The sequence below is a fragment of the Notolepis coatsorum genome, assembly GCF_963971535.1.
Source record: "Notolepis coatsorum genome assembly, chromosome: 3".
In the NCBI taxonomy this organism is placed as follows: Eukaryota; Metazoa; Chordata; class Actinopteri; order Aulopiformes; family Paralepididae; genus Notolepis; species Notolepis coatsorum.
The window spans coordinates 168,197,540-168,225,492 of NC_140167.1; the positions used below are offsets into that span (position 1 = coordinate 168,197,540).

At 45.0% G+C, this 27,953-nt stretch overlaps 1 protein-coding gene across 1 annotated transcript in view; it reads right to left on the minus strand.

Annotated features, from left to right (window-relative positions):
- Positions 1-27,953, minus strand: part of slc38a11 (solute carrier family 38 member 11) — a gene marked incomplete at both ends in the record, with an annotated part of 124,163 nt that overhangs the window by 18,632 nt on the left and 77,578 nt on the right. Inside the window, one exon of the mRNA XM_084311426.1 lies at positions 1,456-1,568. Coding sequence (XP_084167552.1) covers positions 1,456-1,568 — 113 coding nt within the window. The remainder of the gene's footprint in view (positions 1-1,455; positions 1,569-27,953) is intronic.

Sequence of the window (27,953 nt, forward strand, 5' to 3'; positions counted from 1 at the left end):
AAAAATAAATAATATGGATTTATCTGATCACAGGGCAGCTGGATTAACCATTATCTGAACTAGCTATTTTGGACAAATGTATAATTACTTTAATTACTCAGATATTCAAACACAATTATGCAATTATTGTGAAATGATTGAAAATAATAATTATTTAATGCCTTCTGTGGAATTTGTATTTCTTATTTGTTACATATCTGTTTTAATGATTAATTATACATTTGAAAGAATGCAGGTTATAGCCAACATGCAATATATCCCATTGATTGGTACAATGGGACAGACCTTTGTTTGATATAGCTATAAACCTGCATTCCGATATAGCTATAAACCACTGTGTGATCGTGTGCACTGAGCGGCTGGGAGCGGCTCGGAGCGGAGGAGAGCTCTCGCTCCGGAGTCACTCTGACCCATTTTAAAGCCCACTCCGCGCTCACTTCAAAATCCACCCGTTCCGCTCCTCGCTCCGCTCACATGCTCTGCTTCAATTATATCATTAATCAATTAAACTGATATTGAAATACACTATGTAGCCTACTACACCAACACTGAAATGACAGTGAATAAATAAATAAATAAATAATAATAGCGTGGAAATAGACTGCATTAATATTCCATAAGTCTTGTTGTGTGCGCCACACACATGCACACAGTATAGCCTACGTGTCTAATGAATGAACAGTAGGCTTATATTATTCTAATTACTTGTTTCATTAGGATTTAGTAGATACTATATATATGCTCTGCCCTATACGTACAGTAAATACAGTACACATATTAAGGTCGCCAGAGTCAGGCGTACCATGAGCGGACTGCATGGTGGACTGTACTACGGTCTACGGGGCGGGCAGCGCATCTTTGCTGCTCTCCTAATAAAACAAGTCATTAGAATAATATAAGCCTATACTGCGTTCATTCATTATGCGCGTAGGCTATACAGTACTGCGCGCGCGTGTGTGTGTGTGCGCGCGCTGCGGCAGGTGCACCATGAGCTGTACTATATATGATGACAATATATTAATCTAATCTCATTTTGATCGGTTGCAAAGCGCTTCCGCATATCGGCCACCATTTCACTGCATCGTCAGTTGCATTCTAATGAGCTGGACAGGTGTGTCTAACTATTGACTTTTTGCGATTTCACCTGCACACTGCCCTATTGGCTGCCTTATAAGGAGCTTCGGAGGCATGGTTTGTAATGCAAATGACCTGATCGGGGACACACGTTCACGTTTCAGAACGGTGACATTCCTCAACGCGGTATCACAGCTGTGATAGTTTGAGCCACTTAAGACATCTTCCCCTGCGTTGGGGCATCACAGTGAACTTGTCGTCGATTCTGTCTCAGTCGGTTCCAAGATAAGTCTTCCAAGAGACGTCTTTGGGAAATATTGGGGAATGAGACCCAATGTCTTACTACATCCCTGGTTGTGTCTGTAAACAACCATGTCTTACCTCTCGTGTCACAAAGCACTCCAAGGGAAACGTGGTTATTATACTGAGTCCATAACAGAAGCGGCCACACGTAGCAAGGTTATCATTTCTGCAGTAGTTTTCAAAGATATCACCTGCAAGAAAAGAAAAAGTGAGATGATTACTATTAGATTATTAATATTATTTCATGTTAGTGTTTCTTTTATTTATTTATTTTTATTTTTAATATGTAAATGGCCTGCATTTATATAGCTCTTTTATCCAAAGCACTTTACAACTTATGCCTCACATTCACCCATTCACTCACACATTCACACACCAGGTGGCAACCTGCTCATCGGGAGCAGTTAGGGGGTTCAGTGTCTTGCTCAAGGACACTTCAACGCGCTGCCCGGGAGGAGCTGGGATCGAACCGGGAACCTTCTGATTACCAGATGACCGCTCTACCTCCTGAGCCGCTGTCGCCCCCAACATGTGTGAATGTCTGTGTCTGTAGGGACACATTCAATATTTGTCCAAAAATTTATCGTGATTGATACATTCATACTCATATTGCATTACTCAACAATGTTATTATATAATATTAACACATTTGGCATCTGTACAATTTAGTGTCTTTATTTTCGCATTTGAAATACAATAAAAAAAGAAATCTCCATAATTGGAGATTGACAAAATGATCTTACTTCTCTGCTGAAGTGGACGTCTGGACCCTATAGTACATGTTCCAATGACTTAAAGAACCTAGAGTCTGTACTGAACTTAAAAACCTAAACTGAAATGTTAAGCATTTATTATATGTTGTATTGTTTATTGTATTCATCATGTATTTATTATAATGTTTGTATGCTCGACATTATTGGAAATGAGGGCGTTCCCTCAATGAGTTTTCGAGTTGAAATAAAGATGAGTGAATTAATGAATTATAAGGCTGTATATCATCACCTTGTGTGTAGCCGGTGGAGGTAATGTATAGTGACGGTGAAGGTAGTATAGTGATGGTGAAGGTAGTATAGTGACGGTGAAGGTAGTATAGTGATGGTGAAGGTAGTATAGTGATGGTGAAGGTAGTATAGTGACAGTGAAGGTAGTATAGTGATGGTGAAGGTAGTATAGTGACGGTGAAGGTAGTATAGTGACGGTGAAGGTAGTATAGTGACGGTGAAGGTAGTATAGTGATGGTGAAGGTAGTATAGTGATGGTGAAGGTAGTATAGTGATGGTGAAGGTAGTATAGTGACGGTGAAGGTAGTATAGTGACAGTGAAGGTAGTATAGTGATGGTAGTATAGTGACGGTGAAGGTAGTATAGTGATGGTGAAGGTAGTATAGTGACGGTGAAGGTAGTATGGTGAAGGTAGTATAGTGACGGTAAAGGTAGTATAGTGATGGTGAAGGTAGTATAGTGATGGTGAAGGTAGTATGGTGAAGGTAGTATAGTGACGGTAAAGGTAGTATAGTGACGGTGAAGGTAGTACAGTGATGGTGAAGGTAGTATAGTGATGGTGAAGGTAGTATAGTGATGGTGAAGGTAGTATAGTGATTGTAGTATAGTGACGGTGAAGGTAGTATAGTGAAGGTAGTATAGTGACAGTGAAGGTAGTATGGTGAAGGTAGTATAGTGGCGGTAAAGGTAGTATAGTGATGGTGAAGGTAGTATAGTGATGGTGAAGGTAGTATAGTGATGGTGAAGGTAGTATAGAGATGGTGAAGGTAGTATAGTGATGGTAGTATAGTGACAGTGAAGGTAGTATGGTGATGGTAGAATAGTGATGGTGAAGGTAGTATAGTGACGGTGAAGGTAGTATAGTGATGGTGAAGGTAGTATAGTGATGGTGAAGGTAGTATAGTGATGGTGAAGGTAGTATAGTGATGGTGGAGGTAGTATAGTGACGGTAAAGGAAGTATAGTGATGGTGAAGGTAGTATAGTGATGGTGAAGGTAGTATGGTGAAGGTAGTATAGTGACGGTAAAGGTAGTATAGTGACGGTGAAGGTAGTACAGTGATGGTGAAGGTAGTATAGTGATGGTGAAGGTAGTATAGTGATGGTGAAAGTAGTATAGTGATGGTAGTATAGTGACGGTGAAGGTAGTATAGTGAAGGTAGTATAGTGACAGTGAAGGTAGTATGGTGAAGGTAGTATAGTGACGGTAAAGGTAGTATAGTGACGGTGAAGGTAGTATAGTGATGGTGAAGGTAGTATAGTGATGGTGAAGGTAGTATAGTGATGGTGAAGGTAGTATAGAGATGGTGAAGGTAGTATAGTGATGGTAGTATAGTGACAGTGAAGGTAGTATAGTGATGGTAGTATAGTGACTGTGAAGGTAGTATGGTGATGGTAGTATAGTGATGGTGAAGGTAGTATAGTGACGGTGAAGGTAGTATAGTGATGGTGAAGGTAGTATAGTGATGGTGAAGGTAGTATAGTGAAGGTAATATAGTGATGGTGAAGGTAGTATATTGATGGTGAAGGTAGTATAGTGAATGTAGTATAGTGACGGCGAAGGTAGTATAGTGATTGTGAAGGTAGTATAGTGACGGTGAAGGTAGTATAGTGATGGTGAAGGTAGTATAGTGATGGTGAAGGTAGTATAGTGACGGTGAAGGTAGTATAGTGACGGTGAAGGTAGTATAGTGACGGTGAAGGTAGTATAGTGATGGTGAAGGTAGTATAGTGACGGTGAAGGTAGTATAGTGATGGTGAAGGTAGTATAGTGACGGTGAAGGTAGTATAGTGATGGTGAAGGTAGTATAGTGATGGTGAAGGTAGTATAGTGACGGTGAAGGTAGTATAGTGACGGTGAAGGTAGTATAGTGACAGTGAAGGTAGTATAGTGAAGGTAGTATAGTGATGGTGAAGGTAGTATAGTGATGGTGAAGGTAGTATAGTGATGGTGAAGGTAGTATAGTGACGGTGAAGGTAGTATAGTGACAGTGAAGGTAGTATAGTGATGGTAGTATAGTGACGGTGAAGGTAGTATAGTGATGGTGAAGGTAGTATAGTGACGGTGAAGGTAGTATGGTGAAGTTAGTATAGTGACGGTAAAGGTAGTATAGTGATGGTGAAGGTAGTATAGTGATGGTGAAGGTAGTATGGTGAAGGTAGTATAGTGACGGTAAAGGTAGTATAGTGATGGTGAAGGTAGTATAGTGATGGTGAAGGTAGTATAGTGATGGTGAAGGTAGTATAGTGATGGTGAAGGTAGTATAGTGATGGTAGTATAGTGACGGTGAAGGTAGTATAGTGAAGGTAGTATAGTGACAGTGAAGGTAGTATGGTGAAGGTAGTATAGTGACGGTAAAGGTAGTATAGTGGCGGTGAAGGTAGTATAGTGATGGTGAAGGTAGTATAGTGATGGTGAAGGTAGTATAGTGATGGTGAAGGTAGTATAGTGATGGTGAAGGTAGTATAGTGATGGTAGTATAGTGACAGTGAAGGTAGTATAGTGATGGTAGTATAGTGACTGTGAAGGTAGTATGGTGATGGTAGTATAGTGATGGTGAAGGTAGTATAGTGACGGTGAAGGTAGTATAGTGATGGTGAAGGTAGTATAGTGATGGTGAAGGTAGTATAGTGATGGTGAAGGTAGTATAGTGATGGTGAAGGTAGTATAGTGACGGTGAAGGTAGTATAGTGACGGTGAAGGTAGTATAGTGACGGTGAAGGTAGTATAGTGATGGTGAAGGTAGTATAGTGACGGTGAAGGTAGTATAGTGACGGTGAAGGTAGTATAGTGATGGTGAAGGTAGTATAGTGACGGTGAAGGTAGTATAGTGACGGTGAAGGTAGTATAGTGACGGTGAAGGTAGTATAGTGATGGTGAAGGTAGTATAGTGATGGTGAAGGTAGTATAGTGATGGTGAAGGTAGTATAGTGATGGTGAGGGTAGTATAGTGATGGTGAAAGTAGTATAGTGACGGTGAGGTAGTATAGTGACGGTGAAGGTAGTATAGTGAAGGTAGTATAGTGATGGTGAAGGTAGTATAGTGATGGTGAAGGTAGTATAGTGACGGTGAAGGTAGTATAGTGAAGTTGAAGGTAGTATAGTGATGCTGAAGGTAGTATAGTGATGGTGAAGGTAGTATAGTGATGGTGAAGGTAGTATAGTGAAGGTGAAGGTAGTATAGTGATGGTGAAGGTAGTATAGTGATGGTGAAGGTAGTATAGTGATGGTGAAGGTAGTATAGTGATGGTGAAGGTAGTATAGTGATGGTGAAGGTAGTATAGTGATGGTAGTATAGTGACAGTGAAGGTAGTATAGTGATGGTAGTATAGTGACTGTGAAGGTAGTATGGTGATGGTAGTATAGTGATGGTGAAGGTAGTATAGTGACGGTGAAGGTAGTATAGTGATGGTGAAGGTAGTATAGTGATGGTGAAGGTAGTATAGTGATGGTGAAGGTAGTATAGTGATGGTGAAGGTAGTATAGTGACGGTGAAGGTAGTATAGTGATGGTGAAGGTAGTATAGTGACGGTGAAGGTAGTATAGTGACGGTGAAGGTAGTATAGTGACGGTGAAGGTAGTATAGTGATGGTGAAGGTAGTATAGTGACGGTGAAGGTAGTATAGTGACGGTGAAGGTAGTATAGTGATGGTGAAGGTAGTATAGTGACGGTGAAGGTACTATAGTGACGGTGAAGGTAGTATAGTGATGGTGAAGGTAGTATAGTGATGGTGAAGGTAGTATAGTGATGGTGAAGGTAGTATAGTGATGGTGAGGGTAGTATAGTGATGGTGAGGGTAGTATAGTGATGGTGAAAGTAGTATAGTGACGGTGAAGGTAGTATAGTGACGGTGAAGGTAGTATAGTGAAGGTAGTATAGTGATGGTGAAGGTAGTATAGTGATGGTGAAGGTAATATAGTGACGGTGAAGGTAGTATAGTGAAGTTGAAGGTAGTATAGTGATGCTGAAGGTAGTATAGTGATGGTGAAGGTAGTATAGTGATGGTGAAGGTAGTATAGAGGTGAAGGTAGTATAGTGATGGTGAAGGTAGTATAGTGATGGTGAAGGTAGTATAGTGATGGTGAAGGTAGTATAGTGATGGTGAAGGTAGTATAGTGATTAGGGATGGGTACCTTTCACATTTGAACCGAAATAGTACCGGTACCGGTACCTGTGAATCGATACCGGTACCCAACGGTAAATTTTTTCTGTACTTTAGTCTCAAAAAATATTATTTACCTACCTCAGTCGTGAAAAAAAGGTAGTATAGTGACGGTGAAGGTAGTATAGTGAAGGTAGTATAGTGACGGTGAAGGTAGTATAGTGATGGTCAAGGTAGTATAGTGACGGTGAAGGTAGTATAGTGATGGTGAAGGTAGTATAGTGATGGTGAAGGTAGTATAGTGATGGTGAAGTTAGTATAGTGATGGTGAAGGTAGTATAGTAAAGGTAGTATAGTGATAGTGAAGGTAGTATAGTGATGGTGAAGGTAATATAGTTATGGCGAAGGTAGTATAGTGATGGTGAAGGTAGTATAGTGACGGTGAAGGTAGTATAGTGATGGTGAAGGTAGTATAGTGACGGTGAAGGTAGTATAGTGATGGTGAAGGTAGTATAGTGATGGTGAAGGTAGTATAGTGATGGTGAAGGTAGTATAGTGATGGTGAAGGTAGTATAGTGATGGTGAAGGTAGTATAGTGATGGTGAGGGTAGTATAGTGATGGTGAAAGTAGTATAGTGACGGTGAAGGTAGTATAGTGACGGTGAAGGTAGTATAGTGAAGGTAGTATAGTGATGGTGAAGGTAGTATAGTGATGGTGAAGGTAGTATAGTGACGGTGAAGGTAGTATAGTGAAGTTGAAGGTAGTATAGTGATGCTGAAGGTAGTATAGTGATGGTGAAGGTAGTATAGTGATGGTGAAGGTAGTATAGTGAAGGTGAAGGTAGTATAGTGATGGTGAAGGTAGTATAGTGATGGTGAAGGTAGTATAGTGATGGTGAAGGTAGTATAGTGATGGTGAAGGTAGTATAGTGATGGTGAAGGTAGTATAGTGATGGTAGTATAGTGACAGTGAAGGTAGTATAGTGATGGTAGTATAGTGACTGTGAAGGTAGTATGGTGATGGTAGTATAGTGATGGTGAAGGTAGTATAGTGACGGTGAAGGTAGTATAGTGATGGTGAAGGTAGTATAGTGATGGTGAAGGTAGTATAGTGATGGTGAAGGTAGTATAGTGATGGTGAAGGTAGTATAGTGACGGTGAAGGTAGTATAGTGATGGTGAAGGTAGTATAGTGACGGTGAAGGTAGTATAGTGACGGTGAAGGTAGTATAGTGACGGTGAAGGTAGTATAGTGATGGTGAAGGTAGTATAGTGACGGTGAAGGTAGTATAGTGACGGTGAAGGTAGTATAGTGATGGTGAAGGTAGTATAGTGACGGTGAAGGTAGTATAGTGACGGTGAAGGTAGTATAGTGACGGTGAAGGTAGTATAGTGATGGTGAAGGTAGTATAGTGATGGTGAAGGTAGTATAGTGATGGTGAAGGTAGTATAGTGATGGTGAGGGTAGTATAGTGATGGTGAGGGTAGTATAGTGATGGTGAAAGTAGTATAGTGACGGTGAAGGTAGTATAGTGACGGTGAAGGTAGTATAGTGAAGGTAGTATAGTGATGGTGAAGGTAGTATAGTGATGGTGAAGGTAGTATAGTGACGGTGAAGGTAGTATAGTGAAGTTGAAGGTAGTATAGTGATGCTGAAGGTAGAATAGTGATGGTGAATGTAGTATAGTGATGGTGAAGGTAGTATAGTGAAGGTGAAGGTAGTATAGTGATGGTGAAGGTAGTATAGTGATGGTGAAGGTAGTATAGTGATGGTGAAGGTAGTATAGTGATGGTGAAGGTAGTATAGTGATTAGGGATGGGTACCTTTCACATTTGAACCGAAATAGTACCGGTACCGGTACCTGTGAATCGATACCGGTACCCAACGGTAAATTTTTTCTGTACTTTAGTCTCAAAAAAAATTATTTACCTACCTCAGTCGTGAAAAAAAGGTAGTATAGTGACGGTGAAGGTAGTATAGTGAAGGTAGTATAGTGACGGTGAAGGTAGTATAGTGATGGTCAAGGTAGTATAGTGACGGTGAAGGTAGTATAGTGATGGTGAAGGTAGTATAGTGATGGTGAAGTTAGTATAGTGATGGTGAAGGTAGTATAGTGAAGGTAGTATAGTGATAGTGAAGGTAGTATAGTGATGGTGAAGGTAGTATAGTTATGGTGAAGGTAGTATAGTGATGGTGAAGGTAGTATAGTGAAGGTAGTATAGTGACGGTGAAGGTAGTATAGTGATGGTGAAGGTAGTATAGTGATGGTGAAGGTAGTATAGTGATGGTGAAGGTAGTATAGTGATGGTGAAGGTAGTATAGTGATGGTGAAGGTAGTATAGTGATGGTGAAGGTAGTATAGTGAAGGTAGTATAGTGATAGTGAAGGTAGTATAGTGATGGTGAAGGTAGTATAGTGATGGTGAAGGTAGTATAGTGAAGGTAGTATAGTGATAGTGAAGGTAGTATAGTGATGGTGAAGGTAGTATAGTGATGGTGAAGGTATTATAGTGACGGTGAAGGTAGTATAGTGATGGTGAAGGTAGTATAGTGAAGGTGAAGGTAGTATAGTGACGGTGAAGGTAGTATAGTGATGGTGAAGGTAGTATAGTGATGGTGAAGGTAGTATAGTGACGGTGAAGGTAGTATAGTGATGGTGAAGGTAGTATAGTGAAGGTAGTATAGTGATGGTGAAGGTAGTATAGTGATGGTGAAGGTAGTATAGTGACAGTGAAGGTAGTATAGTGACGGTGAAGGTAGTATAGTGACAGTGAAGGTAGTATAGTGATGGTAGTATAGTGATGGTAGTATAGTGACGGTGAAGGTAGTATAGTGAAGGTAGTATAGTGATGGTGAAGGTAGTATAGTGATGGTGAAGGTAGTATGGTGAAGGTAGTATAGTGACGGTGAAGGTAGTATAGTGATGGTGAAGGTAGTATAGTGATGGTGAAGGTAGTATAGGTAGTATAGTGATGGTGAAGGTAGTATAGTGATGGTGAAGGTAGTATAGTGATTGGAGAATTATCCGACGTTTTTCCCAATATGTTTATCATTATTATCCTTCATTATTATCATAAGTAACATTTATTGTATACATTTATTGCATGAGTTAGTTATTATCTGGTGCCACCTAGTGGACGCACTTTGGAGCACATATTGCGACTCTGGGCAGGTAAGCTGTCTCTGCACCGGCGCGTCGCGCTATTTAAGTGACACTCTTAGCCCTAGGCTGTAAGGTGAAAAGCCCTGTGGGCGAACTCTTGACTGGCCAACGGTACGTTGCATTGTATGCACCCTTAATATCCGCATTTATCTTTGATTCATATATCTAGTTACTAATTAATGCCGTTTATTTCCTTTCCTTTGTATAGGTAAATAATCTGACTGACTAACGTCTGATTGTACGCTGCTGACTAAACGCTGACTGAATGTACATGCTGACTATAGACTCTGTATCGTCTACTGACGTTTGAATGAACACTACTGACTAACGTCTGACCATAACTGTTACCTGGCTACTGCTGGCTAAACGTCTGGCTACACTATCAAGTACCGGCGGTTGCTAAATTGCAACCTAACTATCAACGAACTATTATCAACGTCGACTTGGTTAAACATTACCAAATACCATATCGACCTCTACTAACATTATCCGTCAATGCTTGGATGTAAGCTGCTACTAACTATCAGCTACAAGCTAACCACTTGTTTAATTGGCCACCTGGTGATTATTGCAACGAGTAGTAATTGGATGCTGGACATTGAAGTCCAAATAAACGAACATTCTTACAAAGTCCGAATTGTTTCACTTGTTTGAATATAAGTCATTTCGCCCACACCCTTCCAAGGGGGACATCTAGTTGACTCATTAACTGAGACTGCTAGATAATTGGACAATTATTTACCGAGCACGCCCGCTACGAGATGGGACGGACGGAACGCAGAAGGAGGTGCCCGAGTGAGATACCACCTCAACATCAAGGTGGAACCAGGACGTAGGGGATACACACGACGGGGCACATGGAGAGGACGCAGTCAGCTCAAGGGAAGTGAAACGTTGATGTTGACTGCTTAATGGGTTGGAATCGCCGTATTCCGCCCACATGCTGGTTGCTTGAAGTGGTGGGGTCGCCGAATTCCATCCAATGCCAAATGCTAACTGCTAGCCATTAGCCAACCAATGTTAACACTGTTAGCCAACCAATGCTAACACTGCTAGCCGCCAATGCTAAACGCTAGCCATTAGCCAACCAATGTTAACTGTTAGCCAACCAATGCTAACACTGCTAGCCGCCAATGCTAACGCTGTTAGCCAAAGAATGCTAACACTGCTAGCCGCCAATGCTAACGCTGTTAGCCAACCAATGCTAACACCGCTAGCCAACCAATGCTAACACCGCTAGCCAACCAAAGCTCAATGCTAAACGCTCTTAGCCAGCCAATGCTAACACTGTTAGCCAACCAATGCTAACACCGCTAGCCAACCAATGCTAACACCGCTAGCCAACCAAAGCTCAATGCTAAACGCTGTTAGCCAACCAATGCCAATGCTAACGCTGTTAGCCAAAGAATGCTAACACTGCTGGCCGCCAATGCTAGCTAAAGAACATTATCATTGACACCTATGCCTTGGCTGTGTCGAACCAAGCAACTACGTTGTTGCTCCAAACGCTGTGAACATTATCATTGACAGCTATGCCTTGGCTGTGTTGAACCAAGCAACTACGTTGTTGCTCCAAATGCTGTGAACATTATCATTGACACCTATGCCTTGGCTGTGTTGAACCAAGCAACTACGTTGTTGCTCCAAACGCTGTGAACATTATCATGTCACACCTATGCCTTGGCTGTGTTGAACCAAGCAACTACGTTGTTGCTCCAAACGCTGTGAACATTATTATTGACACGCATATGCCTTGGCTGTGTTGAACCAAGCAACTACGTTGTTGCTCCAAACGCTGTGAACATTATCATTGACACCTATGCCTTGGCTGTGTTGAACAAAGCAATTACATTGTTGCTCCAAACGCTGTGAACATTATCATTGACATGCCTATGCCTTGGCTGTGTTGAACTTTGCAATTATATTGTTGCTCCAAACGCTGTGAACATTATCATTGACACACCTATGCCTTGGCTGTGTTGAAAAAGCAATTACATTGTTGCTCCAAACGCTGTGAACACTATCATTGATACGCCTATGCCGTGGCTGTGTTGAACTTTGCAATTATATTGTTGCTCCAAACGCTGTGAACATTATCATTGACACGCCTATGCCTTGGCTGTGTTGAACTTTGCAATTATATTGTTGCTCCAAACGCTGTGAACATTATCATTGACACGCCTATGCCTTGGCTGTGTTGAACTGTGCAATTATATTGTTGCTCCAAACGCTGTGAACGGTACTATTGATGAGCCGACCTAAAGTGACTATGTTTCATCCGACAGTCTTCAAATTGCTCTTCACGTCGTGAACTGTACTATAAATGAATTAACCAAAAGCTGTAACGGTGCTCATCAACTCTATCCTACTTGTTCACTCACATTGTGGCCATTACCAGGTTTCAAGTGAAGAAGCTGTAACGGTGCTCACCAACTCTATCCTACTTGTTCACTCACATTGCGGCGCAAACAGCTTTCACAAGGAGAGCCAACCAGGTAGCTGACAATGTTGACACCGCATCGCCAGCGGAGCTCATCAACGACAGGAAAGCTCTTCAAATAGTTTGCGAAGCTCGTTGACACGACGGGGGACTATGTTGGAGCATTGGAGGAGGCCGACAGAACTGCGCATGCTACCGTGATAGCCGACGCCACAGCAAAGAAAGACGGAAGCAAGCAGAGGAAAGTGGCACTGGAGAAGAAGATCCTCTCGGAGGTATGGTCCCGCTTCGTTCAACCAAAGTTAGGCCCCCTTGAAGTGGAGTTCAAGGAGGCCTTGGAAGAGACAAAGAGACTCAGCACCCAATGGGCACCCCAAGACAAGAGAGCGTTGGAGGGAAACAAATTGGAGAGAAGACTCAACGCCTTCGAACAAATGGTGAGAGAGTGGAGATACCTTCTTCCAACTCCCAACATATCTGAATTAGAGAAGCGGTACAGGCACTTGGACGAGGAAAGAGCAACACTGATGGACAGGTGGTCGACCCTCCTAGAGCCTGGTGGAAAGGGTGACATTGGAAGTGCTTATGAGGATGAAGAGGATAAAAGGACACACAACATTGAAAGGGGCAGTGACGTCACCAGCCCACTTGATATTGCAAACGATGTTCTGCAACTTGCCGCCGAAGCTAAACCTTCCCCGTCCACCAACGGCAAAAGTGTGGTCCTTCACATCCACTCGTCATCTCCTCAGCTTGACAGTAGTCAAACAGAGGGCACTTACAAAGACTCTCCCTTACCTTTCGGGAGCCACGAGGGGGCCCCTAAAGCAACCCATCTCCAGCTTGGAGCAAAGACCACAAGAAGTGGGCCTCACGAGTATACCGACAGGAGTTCGCTCCCACGGGTAAGACAACCCGGCAGCGAACCCTATTTGAACCAGAGCGCTGACCTCACTATCATGCCTCAGTCACGAGGTGACCACGCCACGCCACCAGGTGATGAGGGCGCAACGCGGGAAGGTCTCGCTCACCACAGAGACCACCAGGGGGCCCGACCAAAGATAAAGCTTGCCGCCATCAATCTGCCCAAATTCTGTGGCGACAGAAGGACCTATTGGCGCTGGCGGGATAACTGGGAGGACCTCCAGGCTTTAGCCGAACCATCAGGATTGCCTGTATGCAAATTATATCACCTTCTTGACAGTGTAGAAGAGCCACTGAGAAAGAAACTCGGGCTGGATCGCTGCAGAACAGCGGACAACGTTTTCAGGCTCCTGGACAACCGCTTTGGAGACAGGAGCACAACCGCAAGTCTGATCCTCAAAGGTCTGGAAGAAGTGCCTCCAGTACGGAGTAACCAGCCTAGGCCAATGATTGACCTGGTCCAGGCAGTGGAAACCGCACTGTACGACTTAAAAGACCTTGGGATGGAGGACGTGATCAAAAACCACCTACAGTAACTGTCGCCGCCATAGAGAGAAAACTGCCTATAGGCATGAGAGAGAAGTGGATCTCCTATGAGCGTGACCCCGCGAATGGCGTCACGCCCGCAAGTTACTTCGATAGACTCTTGTCATTTCTGAAAGGACAGGAAAGGATCCTCGAGAGGCTAGCACAGTTGGAGATCGGAGCCACCCACGCTGGCGAAAGACCAACCCAGCGTGAAAGGCTGAGCGACAGGGGAGGTGATAGACGGTCATTTACAAGAACGACAGCGAGCGAAGTAAGAAGAGAGCCCCAGAGGGACTCGTGCACCATGTGTGGTGAGGAAGCACATGGGAAAAGACTTTACTTCTGCCCGGCCTTCAAGAAGGCTAAACTACTTGAGAAACGAGCCCAGGTGAAGAAAGCTGGAGCATGCATCAAATGCCTCGCTTATCACGGGGCCAACAGCCTATGCGAGAAAAGATTCCTCTGTAAGAAGGATGAGTGTGTGAAGGGGAGCGGCCCTGTCAACCATCATTTTCTCCTCTGCTCCAAGACACAGAGCAGGAACGAAACAACCAATGAGCCCGGCGCTCGTAGAGGGCTCCGAGGCCTTACGGCTGAGCAGGAGAAGGTGGTCACAGAGTTAAAGTTGTCAACGCTCCAAATGGAAGCATTCAAGAAAGCCTTCACGAACAAAGCGACCTCCCAAGTGTACGCCAGCAAGAGCCTGTTGGACAAAAGTGGCATAAAAGAATACCCAGTCCTCATGATGCTCATGGACGTCACGACGAGAGGAGGAGACTGTGTTGGAGCGTTGATGGACCTCGCCTCCGACACCAACTATATCACTCACAGAGCCGCCAAGAGGCTCGGGCTGGCCGGCGAGCCTATCACACTGGTCGTGTACGGTGTTGGGAAGATGGCAGTCAGAGTCGATACCAAGAGGTATGTGGTGGCAATAAAAGTATGGACCCCGAAGGGGACCTTGAGGGCCCACGAGATGCTCTGCTACGGCCTTGAGGACATCACCAAAGTAGACAGAGTGGTGGACTCCAAGAGACTTGAACAGTTTTCCCCATGTGTCAAGCCAGGAGAATTGACCCGGCCTGATACCATTGATCTGCTCATTAGCACCCGGGAAGGTCGCCTGGCCCCACAAAGAATGGAGAGAGCCGGTGATCTGGTGCTATGGGACGGCCCACTGGGCAAAACTGTGAGCGGTGCGCATCCGGACCTCTTCGAAGAAGTAAAAATTACCACGCGTCATTCATTGACCCACTTCGCACGCTCCATGGGAACAACTGTCGTGAGAGAATGCAAACACCTCACGGTAGACTTAACCAGGAGGAAAAGCATAAAAGAAGCAGTAACTGCCGCAAGTAACAAGGAAGTCTTTGACTGGCTAAAATGGGACAGCATCGGAGCAGCCTGTGACCCCGTCTGTGGGGGATGTCGCTGCGGTAACTGTCCTCCTGGAGGAAAGGAGATGACACTGGCTGACGAGCAGGAGCTAGAGACCATCAAGGCTGGCTTGACCTTCAAGGAGAAAGACTCGCACTGTGGGGACTCCCACTGGGATGCAAAGTACCCCTGGAAGGAACAACCAGCATCTCTCCCTAACAATCGCAGAGCTGTGGAGTCAACCTTCCTCAGGACGGAGAAGCACCTTGAGAAAGATCCTTCATGGAAAGTCGCCTATACCAGACAAATCCACAAAATGGTGGAGAGAGGAGCTGCCGTGAAACTAACTAGGTCTATGATGGACCAATGGAAAGGAGCAGTATGGTACGTGAGTCACTTAACCGCACCGAACCCACACTCCGTCACCACTCCAGTACGCATCGTCTGGGACAGCAGCCAAGAGTACAGAGGTGTAAGCATGACAATATCCTACTGAAAGGTCCTGATGTGCTGAACCAAATCCGAGCGGTACTCCTCAGATTCCGGGAAGGAGAACATGCAGCCATCGGTGACATCAAAAAGATGTACAACTCAGTGTGGCTGGAAGAGGAGGAAGTTCATGTACACCGCTTTCTATGGAGAGACTCACCGCAAGACGAGATAGAAGATTATGCCGTCGTCAGGGTGAATATGGGAGACAAGCCGGCCGGATGTATTGCCCAAGTCGCTATGCGAGAGACCGCATACCTCCCTCGGTTCTCCCATCTAACTGATGAAAGATCTGTCATCGTGGACAACAGCTACGTGGACGATCTCCTCGTGTCACACAATGACTCACACAGACTGGAAGAGATCCTTAAGGGGGTCGAAGTCATCTTGAAGGCAGGCGGCTTCCACCTCAAACCCTGGGTCCGATCTGGTCACAGTGGGAGGCATGACCCCCCGGAGACCAAGCCAGAGACACTAGTTCTACCGAACCAACTCAAGGAAGAAGATAACAAGGCTTTGGGAGTCGGCTACCTTGTTCAGGAAGACAAGCTCTTTGTAATGGCATCCATCAACTTTTCCCGGAGAAGGCAAAAGATGAGGATGGAAGCAGATCTAGTCGAAGAAGATATCATAGAAAGGACGCCTAACCCTCTGACACGCCAAGTCCTACTCAGCCAAGTCGCAGGACTGTATGACCCGATTGGTCTAGCAACTCCACTCAAGCAGAAGGGAGTGATCCTAGTGAGAAGAGTGTTATATCTGATCTTGTAATATAACAAGGAATCATCACAGACACGGAGGTACTCAGTAACGAGGCTTTATACTTGATAGCAGGTAAATACCATAACAACCACAGGTGCGCAATCACCACGTACATATACAGGGCGAGTACGGCGATCGCCCTGGGACAAACCCAACCCAATACATAACATCTCCTCCCCACTTAGCATAATGGTACCCCTAAGTTGCAACAGCCCGCATGGCAATACAACATCATAATAATATATATATATATTTTTTTTTTTTCATTTGCCCGGTCAACAACATTCCAAACAATCTAACAGTCCACTCTCCCCCTTTCCCATTTTGGACACAGACTTTTTTTTTTTAATTTTTTTTACAAGTCTTTCATTTAGGTAAGTCTATAGATCCAAACGAATGGGTGGCCGCCGTTCCCGACTTGGATATCGGTGGTCACCACTGTCCATTTGTGGCGTCGGTGGCATGGACTTTGGTGCCGGGGTGTCGGCGTCATCATCACCCTCCTGGGTGGGTGAGGCCACTGTAGGCTCTTCCAGGGAAGGTAAGTCAATTGACACCGGCTGCATAGTTGGAGTGTCATTCAAAAACACCTCTGTAATTCCAGCAGTGGATTGGGGTTCCCTAGGGGTCTCTACACTCCCCAATAACTGCTCTGTGTGCCGTTTCCACACCAGATCGCTGTCTGTCTGTACTGTATAGGACAGCGGTCCTGTCTGTCGGACTACAGTGGCGGGCACCCACTTCGGTCCACGATGGTAGTTCCGCGCCAGTACGTGGTCACCAGCACTGAAAGCCCTGGTCTTGGCTCTCAATGCTCTTCTTCTTACTTGCTTATCCTGTTCATGCCACACAATTTCTGCTTCCTCTGGTGGTCTGAGAAGATCCAGGTTGGTGCGCAGCGGTCTCTTAAGGAGCAGTTCTGCTGGGGATGCCTTGGTGGTTGCGTGTGCGGTGTTCCGGTAGCTTAAGAGGAAACCGTGAAGGCGTTGGTGGAGACTACCTTGTCCCTGTGACGCCTTTAGGCTGTGTTTCAAAGTCTGCACAAATCTCTCCGCTAACCCATTAGTTGCTGGGTGGTAGGGTGCAGATCTAATGTGTTTAACTCCGTTGACCTTTAAGAAAGTGTCCATCTCCTGAGAGATAAATTGGGGCCCATTGTCACTCACCAGTTGTTCTGGACACCCGAAACGGCTAAACATTTCCCCCAGTTTCTCAATGGTCCTCTCAGCCGTTGTGGATTTCATTCTTGCCACTTCGGGCCATTTGCTGTGGGCGTCTACCGCCACAAGGAACATTTTCTCTTCGTACGGCCCAGCAAAATCAACATGTAGCCGTTTCTATGGCTCACTTGGCCACTCCCAGGGGTGTAGTGGTGCCGGCTGGGGTGCATTACGGACCCGCTGACAGGTGGGGCATGTCTTAGCCTTTTCTTCGATGTTGCTGTCCAGCCCGGGCCACCAAAAATAGCTACGTCCGACCTCTTTCATACGGACCATGCCACAGTGTCCTGTATGAAATTGTTGTAGCATGGACTTACGCAGCGAAGGAGGGATGACCACTCTTCTTCCCCAGAGCAGGCACCCAGCTTGAGTCGACAGTTCATGTTGTCTAGAGATGAAAGGCTTGAGCTCGGGTGTGTCCTTCATTCTCCCCCCCTTTACGATGGAGTCCATTACTTGTGAAAACACTGGGTCATTCCTAGTGGCCCTCCTCACCTGTTGCGCGGTGACTGGTGCATTCTCCACTTGACTGAAATAAAAGATGTCAACCTGACCCGGGCCTGGCTTTGACACGGGTAATGGTAGCCTGGAGAGGCCGTCTGCGTTACCATGCAATTCTGACTTCCGATATTTAATTGCATAGTCATGGGCAGACAAGAGCAATGCCCATCTCTGCATCCTGCTCGCTGCGAGCGGTGGGATGCCAACATGCGGACCTAGTATGGTCGTGAGTGGCTTGTAGTCGGTCAGGAGTGTGAACCGTCTCCCGAACAGGTACTGGTGAAATTTTCGTATGCCGAACACGATGCTTAGTGCTTCACGCTCTATTTGAGCGTAATTTGATTCAGCCTTGTTCAGTGTTCTGGACGCAAAAGCAATGGGTTTCTCCACCCCATCCAGCATGATATGAGAGATAACCGCCCCTACTCCGTATGGGGATGCGTCACAGGCCAGCTGTATCGGCAATGCCGGGTCAAAGTACGTTAAGGCCTCTGACCTCAGCAGCGTCTCTTTTGATGCTACGAAAGCCTTCTGACACTCCTCAGTCCAGGCCCATGGCTTCTCCCGACAGAGCAGTTGGTGCAGCGGCTTCAGCGCTGTCGAGAGACCCTTCATGAATCGTCCATAATAGTTCAGTAGTCCCAAGTATGAACGGAGTTGGGCCACATTTTGGGGGGCAGGAGCCTCCACAATGGCCTTAGTCTTTGAAGGAGCCTTGTGCAGCCCTGCAGCGTCAATTACATGGCCGAGGTATTCGATGGAAGACTGAAAAAATTCACATTTCCCTTTGTGGACTCTCAGTCCATAATCCTGCAGCCTCTGCAGGGTCTCATCCAGGTTCTGAAGATGGTCTTTGTCATCCTTCCCCGTCACCAGGATATCATCTAGGTAGCATTGTACCCCGGGCAACCCACACAAAATCTGATCCATCGCCCTTTGGAACAGAGCAGGGGCTGAGGTTATCCCGAATGCCAACCGACAGTACCTGAACAACCCTTTGTGGGTGTTAACCATCAGAAACTCTCTGGAGTCTTGATCCACGTGCATCTGCAGGTACGCATGGCGGAGGTCAATTTTACTGAATTTCTGGCCGCCAGACAGGCCAGCGAACAAGTCCTCGATAAGAGGCAAGGGGTATTTCTCCACTTCCAGCACTGGGTTCAATGTAGTCTTGAAATCACCACATACCCTTATTTCCCCATCCTTTTTTACAATGGGCACGATGGGGGTACTCCAATCGCTGACGCTAACTGGCTCCAGCACCCCACTTTTCACCAGAGCATCCAGTTCCGCCTCCACCTTGGGCCTGATGGCGTAGGGCACTGGCCGCGCTTTCAAGAACTTAGGTGTGCTGCCTGGTTTAACTTTCAGCTTCACCGTAATGTCCTTCATGCTTCCGAGCTCCTTTTTAAAAACATCAGCATGTTTCTTAAGAACTGCGGGTAACCCTGTGTCCCCCTGTGTCACCAGTCGCACCGCGGGCCAGTCCAATTGTATTTTCTCCATCCACGCCCGTCCCAGTAAGGAGGGGTAGTCGCCATGCACCACATAGAGTGGTAGTTTAGCGTGCTGTCCGTTCAGCTCCACTTTGACCTCTGCGACCCCTTTTAGGGCCACCACTTCTCCGGTATATGTCTTCAGCACCACTCGGGCTGGCCGCAGTGGTAGGTGTTTCAGTGTTTGTCGATAAACTTTGTCTGACACCAGTGACACCGCCGCGCCGGTGTCTATCTCCATACGCACTGGTTTCCCCTCTAGCGAAGGTAACACCCAGTAGCCACTAGACCCACCCGCCACAGTTAGTATGTGTAGTGGATACTCCTCGTCAGAAGAGTCACTAACAGCCTTGTGTTCCACCTGGTATACGCCTTTCCATTGACACACTGACATCAATGGCCTTTTGTAGGGTGAGCCCATGTTCTGTTAACAGTCTTTTTTGTGCTGCCTCACTTTGCAGTCCACACACAAGTCTATCCCTGATGGTGTAATTTAATACCTCATTAAATTCACAGTGTTCAGATAATTTCCTAAGTGCTGCTACAAACATCGTTACAGTTTCCCCCTCCTCTTGATTCCTCCTATGGAACCGAAACCGTTCCGCTATCAGGAGTGGTTTAGGAGAAACGTGTCCCGTCAATGCAGTAACAATCTGTGCATATGTCATTTCCCCCGGTTTTATCGGTTGTACCAAACTTCGTAGAATGTTGAAAGTCCTTGCCCCAATCACACTCATAAACGTGGGCACAATCTTAATGTCTTTAATGTCATTTGCGAGCACAAAGAAATCAAATCTCTCCGTATATGAACTCCATTGTTCCACGCTCTCATCAAAGGGGCCGATACTCCCCAATATTCCAGCCATTGTTCTTGTTATGACATGCACTTCTTGTTTGTCCGTACTGTTATCACTGTCTGTGTCTAGATCCGACATTCACACACACATCAACGTTACCAGTCCGCCGCATAGCTCCGTTAGCCGCTCAGGGTACACGTATTAGCTCCGTTGCTAATGGCAACCAAATGTCCTCCACTTAGTTTCCAAAGTCCAACTTTTCATTCGACCAAGGATGCCGCGCAGTTCTGTCGTCCTCGTCGCCAATTTGTTATATCTGATCTCTTGTAGGCCAGATAAACCCAAGGAGATACAGTTCTCTCAAGACACTCTGCAGCGTCGTCGGCTTCATCCGAAGGGCACTACAGTTCTGGGCGACAGTAAAAACCCGGAAGGCCCAGACGACAAAAGCACGTTTGCCAACCCGCACATTGCTAAAGTGGGAGACATTAACAGTAAACGAACTGCAAAGCACATTCAAAGAACTATGCCTGGCCGCACAGGAAGGCGCAGAATTCCCCGGGACCACACTGGACAGACTTGTGGTCCACGAAGAGAAGGACTCCAAACTCTTGCTGTGCCACGGCAGAGTTCAAGCCATGGCCAAAGAATGGCCTGGGGTGCCCTTACTTCCCTACAGGGAATGGGTCAGCATCCTCCTGGCAGAGGAAGCCCACAGGGCAAACCATGAGGGCATTGCAGGAACCCTCTTGCGCATGAGAGATAAAGCCTGGGTTGTGCAGAGGCCAAGAGTAGCCTGAAGTACGATTGACTCGTGCATACACTGCCGAAAGAACAAGGCAAAAATGTGCCGTCAAATCATGAGCGAACTCCCCCCGGAGCGCACAGAGTATACCATTCGAGTATACCACGTTGGACCTATTTGGTCCCTACACGATCAAAGACTCAGTGAAAAAGAGGACAAGTAAGAAAGCCTGGGGCGTAGTTTTCTGCTGCATGGCGTCCAGAGCGATACATGCCGACATAGTGGAAGACCTCTCGACCGAAGGTTTCCTAAAAACATTCCAACGCTTCACTGCATTGAGAGGCCATCCTAGGAAGCTCTGGTTCGATAAAGGGACTAATTTCGTGGGAGCAAAGCCAGCGCTGGAAGAACTTTACAAGTTCCTTGCGAATATCGACAATAACAAGGTACAGAAGAAAGCCGCAGAGTCTGGAACAGATTGGACTTGGGTGTTCCACCCCGCTGACTCTCCTTATAGGAATGGTGCGGCTGAAGCAGCTGTGCGAGTATTGAAAAGAGCACTAAGCAGCATAGGCGAAGAAGGGAGCCTTACGGCCCTGGAGTTCCAAACCCTCCTATACCTGGCTGCCAATCTATCAAATGAGAGGCCTATTGGCGCCAACGCCCAGCTTCGGGATGGCACCATTGAGGTCATCACCCCCAACACTCTCCTACTGGGACGTGCAAGGCCCCGTGGAGACCCCGGAGGTTTCGAGTCCGCTAGCTACCCCTTCGTCCGTCTGAGAGCAATCCAGTTTGAAGTGGACAGGTTCTGGAAACAATGGAGCCAACTGGCGGGACCAGAACTCTTCGTCCGGAAGAAGTGGCACATTCCCGCTAGGAATGTTGCTAAAGGAGACCTGGTCTGGCTTGCTGACCAGAACGCACTCAGAGGTCAGTTTCGACTGGGCCGAGTGATAAAGACTCACCCTGACCCGGGGCGGCTACGTGGCGTAGTGGGCAAGGCGCTCGCCACGAATGTGGAGATGCTGGGCTCGCCTGTTCGAGCCCAGCGCTCCACATTGCTTTCAGTTTAGCTGGTCGTTCATACTAATACACATTGGCCGTATTAGGGGGTGGGAAACTGATGGGTGGGGATCGGGTGTTGTGGACAGCGACTCCTACAGGTCGGTTGGTGCGCCTGCGCAGTAGAATCAGGAAGTGTCGGGGGCAGCGTGAGCCTCCCACGCGTTACTCCTCGCCACTGAGAGATCGAGCTGCGCAGGTGAAAAGATGCGACTGCTGTTACCTCAAGTACCGGAGGGGACTTGTGCTATGTATGACTTAGTCCACATTGCAGCCGGCTTGTGGGAGGCAAGAAACAGCGTTCGTGACAGGGGAGGGTTGAATTGGATGATACGAAATTGGGATGGGAGAAAATATAGAAAATGGGAGAAAAAGTGGACCAAAAAAATAAAGACTCACCCTGACCCGAAGGGTGTCATCAGAGACGTGGAAGTAAGGACTTGCCATAGCCTTCCCGTTACCGCCGGTCATCCCAAGCGTGATCGTCACGTCGGGGTGTGCCCTACCACCGTCCTCCACAGGGACGTTAGGAGGTTGGTGGTACTTCTACCTTTCGAGGAACCAGAAAAGAACGTCGAAAGTCGCCTGTTTCTGGCACAGAAAAGGACGTAGAAAGTCGCCTGTTTCTGGCACAGGGAAGGATGTCGAAAGTCGCCTATTTCTGGCACAAAGGACGTCGAAAGTTGCCTGTTTCTGGCACAAGAAAGGACGTCGAAAGTCGCCTGTTTCTGGCACAGAGAAGGACGTCGAAAGTCGCCTATTTCTGGCACAAAGGACGTCGAAAGTCGCCTGTTTCTGGCACAAGGAAGGACGTCGAAAGTCGCCTGTTTCTGGCACAAAGAAGGACGTCGAAAGTCGCCTGTTTCTGGCAGGATGGGAACGTCAAGAATCATCCGTTACCGACGTAACCTGAGTAGTTTTCGCAGGAGCCGCTTGTGCTACCACCGTAAATGCGGCATAGTTTAATTCTTGGTGCCCCTGTAAAGAAATAATAATAATATAGACCGGGATCACTTTGTATAGTTTGGATAGTTTTATGAGCCTGACGTTCAGAAAACTAAGTGGGAGGTGGAGAATTATCCAACGTTTTTCCCAATATGTTTATCATTATTATCCTTCATTATTATCATAAGTAACATTTATTGTATACATTTATTGCATGAGTTAGTTATTATCTGGTGCCACCTAGTGGACGCACTTTGGAGCACATATTGCGACTCTGGGCAGGTAAGCTGTCTCTGCGCCGGCGCGTCGCGCTATTTAAGTGACACTCTTAGCCCTAGGCTGTAAGGTGAAAAGCCCTGTGGGCGAACTCTTGACTGGCCAACGGTACGTTGCATTGTATGCGCCGTTAATATCCGCATTTATCTTTGATTCATATATCTAGTTACTAATTAATGCCGTTTATTTCCTTTCCTTTGTATAGGTAAATAATCGGACTGACTAACGTCTGATTGTACGCTGCTGACTAAACGCTGACTGAATGTACATGCTGACTATAGACTCTGTATCGTCTACTGACGTTTGAATGAATACTACTGACTAACGTCTGGCTAACTGTTACCTGGCTACTGCTGGCTAAACGTCTGGCTACACTATCAAGTACGGGCGGTTGCTAAATTGCAACCTAACTATCAACAAACTATTATCAACGTCGACTTGGTTGAACATTACCAAATACCATATCGACCTCTACTAACATTATCCGTTAATGCTTGGATGTAAGCTGCTACTAACTATCAGCTACAAGCTAACCACTTGTTTAATTGGCCACCTGGTGATTATAGTAACAAGTAGTAATTGGATGCTGGACATTGAAGTCCAAATAAACGAACATTCTTACAAAGTCCGAATTGTTTCACTGGTTTGAATATAAGTCATTTCGCCCACACCCTTCCAAGGGGGACATCTAGTTGACTCATTGACTGAGACTGCTAGATAATTGGACAGTGATGGTAGTATAGTGACGGTGAAGGTAGTATAGTGAAGGTCAGTGGAGGTTTCTCTATGACAACACGTGAAACACAAATTCACTCATAATTCATAATGATTAATAATTTACATATACCTATATATATATATACAAAAAAAAAAAAAAAAAAAAACTATATATATATATATTTTTTTTTATTTATTATTATTATTATTTTTTTTTATTATAAATGTTTTCCTCTGTAAAAAAAATGCCAGTGAATTTTTTTTTCTTAAAAAATGGCCAAAATTGACAGCTCTGAGCAGGCCTGCACTGCAGTATTGCCTGCAGTAATTATTCGTGAAGAAAACTTCACAGGTGTGACCCATTGTTAAATAAATAATAAATAACAGCGAATCAAAATAGGCTATTAACTTCATCTAAGCACGGTCTGTGCAGTTAAACTCTTGCCATTGAATGGAGGATTGATTGATTGACAGCCCTTGACATCCAATACACGGAGGTTGAATATGATTGGCAGCCTTGCAAATCCAATCAGAGATTGCTGCATTGCAAAGTCAAAACGGGTCCAGCTGCATGTCTGGAGGATAGGTTTAGCTCGGGCCAATCTCAAGTTTCTCAAGTTTCTTTATTAGTTGTCATACAGAAGTACAGAATACTTTTATACAAAATGTAACATAAAGAAGCATTTTGTATAAAAGTATTCTGTACTTCTGTATGACAACTAATAAAGAAACTTGAGATTGGCCCGAGCTAAACCTATCCTCCGGACATGCAGCTGGCCCCGTTTTGACTATGTGAAAGTTGAGACTATGAGAAAGTTGTTGTTTAGTAGTTAGTAAGCTGTACATCTATAACAAGTCAAGTCAGGCTAAATTAAACTTTGCGCCAACATTAGGACCAAAGTATAAACCAGCAACTGAGCAACATGAAGAAGTGAACTTATGCATCTGGATCAGAAAAAACGTTGTGGATGAAAAAGTAAGTAGGCTACAGTGCTTGTATGCTAACAGTAGCTAGCCAGCTTAGCCTACATCACAATGATAATCACCAAGCTAACTTACTGTACACACTGTAGGGCTGGGCAATTAATCGAAACAGAATCGCGATATCGATTCATAGACCTATGCAATCTCATTTCTAAGTTATGACTATTTTCTTTTATTAATTTTTTTTTTTTTTTTTTTTTTTTTTTTACTTTTTAAATTATTTTATCTGGGTTGAACATGATTTGTGGAACTCCCTCTGGTGTTGTGGTCATGGTATTCACTGACCTTTGGGAAGTATTTCGACATGCACATGGGTATCTTAGTGGTGTACTGTAGTGTATCTTGTAGACCAGGCCCATTGCAAGTTGCTGTACTCTGCCATCTACTCTAAGCCATCCTAGGTTGTCAAAGTGGACAGGGGTGAGGTGGGTTTTAGGAGTAAGGTCAAGCAGTAGTCTGACCAGTTTGTTTTGTGATGTTTGTAATCTTGTTTTTAGTGCCTTTGAGGTGCTTTGGTACCATGAGGTGCAAGCATAGTCGTAGTACCCTTGAATGAGTGCTCCTGTTAGAGTCTTCAAGGTATTCTTGTTTACCAGAGAGCAGTGGCGTCGCGTGGCTAAAATAACAGGGGAAGCCAAAAAAAAATTATAAAAAAAAAAGTATTCAATATTTTTATTAATAATTTTTTTTTTTTTTTTTGTCAAGCAGTCACCATGTACACTACAGTATGGCTCGGCGGCCAGTCAAACGTTATTTTTATTTATTTAACAGATTGCAGAATGGGTACAATACAGTACGGCTCAATACACATTTACGATGAATTGAAAATGGGGGACCCTGATGTAAACAAGACGAAAGTCTTTCTCTGGTCTGCATCCCCTTAACAATTGTATGTATTGAGCTGTACTGTACTGTACCCATTCCGCAATCTGTTAATAAAGTTTTCATTCATTCATTCATTCACACACAATTGTATAAGGGGATGCAGACCAGAGAAAGACGTTTGTCTTGTTTACATCAGGGTCATTAATACTGCTGGAGCATTGGTTAATTTTTGGTCCGATTTTTCCTTGCGCGATTTTGCGCGCCGCGTGGGAGCAAATTCGAGACACATATTCGGTTGCAAAAAGGTGTCCCACGGTCTCCTCTATGGCCGTGAATATTTTCACGCGGATCGGAATCACGGCGCGCCCGTGGGACACTTTTCCGTTTCGGCGAGTTTATTCCACGCTTTCTGTTTTCCTTTTCTAAGCATTTTAGGGGCTACATGTGAATCAGTAAAAGTTGCGGGACGCCCAGATGTTTCCACGATAGAAAGTTTGCGTGGATCCCATAATAGGCTCACTTAATACAGCGTTTTTAAAATCACGCGACATTTTCAGGGTCGCGAGCCGACCTTTTCCCCTCGTTTTCGATGATGGAAGTGATTTAGGAAAAGCTTCGGCACGCCGAGAGGTCCCCGTGGATTTAATCTCGCGAGGATCGGGGCAATATTCGGCCCGTGGGAACAGTTACGGGTTAATACAATGTTCAGAGTGCAGAGGGGAAAATATGGCACCTGCCCCGCCTCCAGGTGGAATATTATGCTGAACGTCTTCCTCCCAGCTCCGTTTTAAACTTTTAGGGTGTGGCAAAGTGGCAGTCAGCTCGAATCTGATTGGCTAGGATCGGATTTGGAGTTTGGACTCACTCTATAATGCTGGAAGGCTGGAGAAAGAGACCTACCCACTGCTTCTCTCCTCTGCAGTAGTGAGCACAGTCTGACAGTGTGTTAGAGGGAGTGAGAAGGAGAAGAGGGAGACATTAAAAAAAAAAAAAAAAAAAAACACAGATGCACAGATGAAAATGAATGTAAACTATATTAAAAAAAAATTATATTTTAATTTTTTTTTTTTTTTTTTTTTTATATTTCATATTTCATAATTTGATATGAAATTTATAGGGAGGCATGGCTTCCGTTGGCTTCCACAAGGATTCGCCACTGCCAGAGAGGAGATCCGGTACAGGAATCTAGTTCGTTGGTTGACTTAGTTTTATTACATTGAATCCCATTTTGTCACAGGAAAGATTTGCCTCTATAGGATGGAACCCAGGTAGGTAATTTCATCTTTCCTTTTAAGATAAGATAAGATATTCCTTTATTGATCCCCTTGGGGAAATTCAGGCATCATAGCAGCATGGGGAAAGGGGGGGGGGTACAGGTAGTGAAAACAACACAAGCAGTGTAAACAAATAGGTCAATATAATTTACTATCTAACTAACTGAAATATACATAATTCATTATTCACAGTATCACAGTATCCACATAAGGTGCAGTATGCATAAGGTAGTGTTATTGTCCTACTTGGGTTCCTATTAGTTCTAGGTCGATGTCTGGCAGCAGTCGCTGCCCACTGTTGCTGAGCCTGATGGCCACTGGTATGAAGGACTGTCCGAGGCGGTTAGTTGAGTGTCGGGGGGGTATGAGTCTGTGGCTTCCTTGTCACCTTCACCTAATATGTTTTGATCTGGTCAGGTGCGCTGTCACCTAAAATGTTTTGATCTGATCAGGTGCGCTGTCACCTAATATGTTTTGATATGATCAGGTGTGCTGTCACCTAATATGATTTCATCTGGTCAGGTGCGCTGTCACCTAATATGTTTTCATCTGGTCAGGTGCGCTGTCACCTAATATGTTTTCATCTGGTCAGGTCCGCTGTCACCTAATGTTAATATGTTTTCATCTGTGTCCACTGACCACTGACACACAGTGGGGGATGTTTTAAAAATATTATTTAATATATAATATAATATAATAATTTGTGCTTCACCAAAAAATTTGGTCAGCAGCCTCCACTGGTGAAGGTAGTATATTGACAGTGAAGGTAGTATAGTGATGGTAGTATAATGACGGTGAAAGTAGTATGGTGAAGGTAGTATAGTGACGGTGAAGGTAGTATAGTGATGGTGAAGGTAGTATAGTGATGGTGAAGGTAGTATAGTGATGGTGAAGGTAGTATAGTGACGGTGAAGGTAGTATAGTGATGGTGAAGGTAGTATAGTGA